Genomic DNA, 1,705 nt, shown 5'->3' on the forward strand with positions numbered 1-1,705 from the left:
TAATTCGACAACAAGTCCTTTAAGGTAATTATTGGACGTAACTTTTCCAACTCTTCTACCGTGTACAAATATTTTGGTATTAACATTTTCCATAGATCAATAGCATTATATACGTTGTTTTTATCTTTTAAGTCTATCTCGCTAACATGCTGAAAATACTGATAAAAAATATTTCTATCTAGTGCATCTAATTCATCCTCATGCTTCTCAAAATAATCTAAAAATCTATTGTGTATAGCTTCCATATTTATCTTAAAGAGAAACTTTTATGGATGTAAACGCGCTTAATCATTTTTAATCATATACATAACATCACTAAAAGAATACCCCTGATTTAGAAGATTTAAAGTTCAAGTTGTTCTTCAGTTAGATTCTTTTTGATTACGACGAGTCTATGAATCTTGCCTGGGTCTTCTGTGTATTGACCTGTTTGTCTGATTGATGGTAGTACTTCGGTTGTTATCCATCTTTTAAACTCTTTAGCTTTGGGCTTCTTTGATAATAGCACTAAAGAGTACAGACCAGACTCGTTGATGAAGATTGTATGAGGATGTACACTTGACAAGGTCCCGGAAAACGGGACCTTGATTTGTTTGTATGTAACTTTGTCTTCTTCATCTACGTGTCTTTCAATGGCGTTTGCGCTCTTTTCATAACCAAGTATGTCAGCAACGTCTTTACCTTTGAACCATGCATTGCCTTCTACGTCTAATAATGTTAACAACTCTTGATCGTCAAGCTGGTAGTATGTGCCTGAGATAAGTTTGTCTTCCGTTGTTTTGTTTTGTGTCATGATGGTGTATTTTGCAATCGGAAAATCTTCCGTTTGGGAGTTTGTTTGTGTTTCTATAGCTGTATAAATATTGGCATTGTCGGAAGGTCGACCGAGGAAAAATTTACCAAACACCTTAATCATTCTCTTACTTCGTTTAATTTCTTGCCAATGTTTTAGTTCCTTTCCGCCATCTTTACAAAGTTTAGTTGCGGTAGTCGTCGCTCTTAATCATGATAACGGCAAAACTTTTATGGATACAAACCATAAAAGCACTTAAACTTAATCATTTTTAATCATATACATAACATCACTAAAAGAATACCCTTGATTTAGAAGATTTAAAACCTTAACACAAAGATGACCACATATAACTGAATTAAAGTCTTGTATTCGTTCATCATTGTAAAATAAGTTTTCAGTACCAAGATATTGTGCCAGTTGTTTAGGAGGAACACCACCATAAGAATCGAACACGTACTTTATGTTGTTATCTTTCCAATAGCATATCCAATGAGTACCAATGTTTTCTGATTTATCAAGGTTAACTATACCACACTCATTTACATAAGGTTTTTGTGGAAGTTCATCACTCATAAATACACCTCTAAATCGTTTTATCTTTAGTTCTTTAGCCAACCTCTCTATATCGAAGTTGGTCAATGGTTTTAGTTTTTTGACTTCTTTGGTTTACCAGCATCCTGCTTTTCTTCCATAGCCATATTGTGTCTTTTTTGTTCTTCAAGTTCTTGTTTATTCTTCTTAGCATCCAGTACAGTTTTAGTAATCGCTGCTGCACCATCTGCTAATGAGCCAACTGCTCCTAAAGCTGCTAGAATGGCTGGAATTGTAAAGATAAAACCGCCAATATGCTCTTTCTTAATCTTTTTCATTTGTGCAGTAGTTAAAGTTAAATCCATTCCTTTATCTTCT

General features: G+C 34.1%; 1 protein-coding gene across 1 annotated transcript; it reads right to left on the reverse strand.

Annotated features, from left to right (window-relative positions):
* Window positions 1–343: 343 nt before the first annotated feature.
* On the reverse strand, window positions 344–793 carry LOC145682182 (uncharacterized protein HI_1418-like). Its single transcript, XM_081753769.1, has one exon. It carries the CDS (start codon window positions 791–793, stop codon window positions 344–346), a length of 450 nt encoding a protein of 149 aa, XP_081609895.1.
* Between the last annotated feature and the right edge of the window lie 912 nt (window positions 794–1,705).

Source organism: Thermobia domestica, chromosome 3 (assembly GCF_964235325.1).
Source record: "Thermobia domestica chromosome 3, izTheDome1.hap1.1, whole genome shotgun sequence".
NCBI classification, from domain to species: domain Eukaryota; kingdom Metazoa; phylum Arthropoda; class Insecta; order Zygentoma; family Lepismatidae; genus Thermobia; species Thermobia domestica.

Coding starts and splice junctions, on each gene's coding strand:
- LOC145682182 (XM_081753769.1), bottom strand. CDS start 793: ATGACACAAAACAAAACAACGGAAGACAAACTTATCTCAGGCACATAC.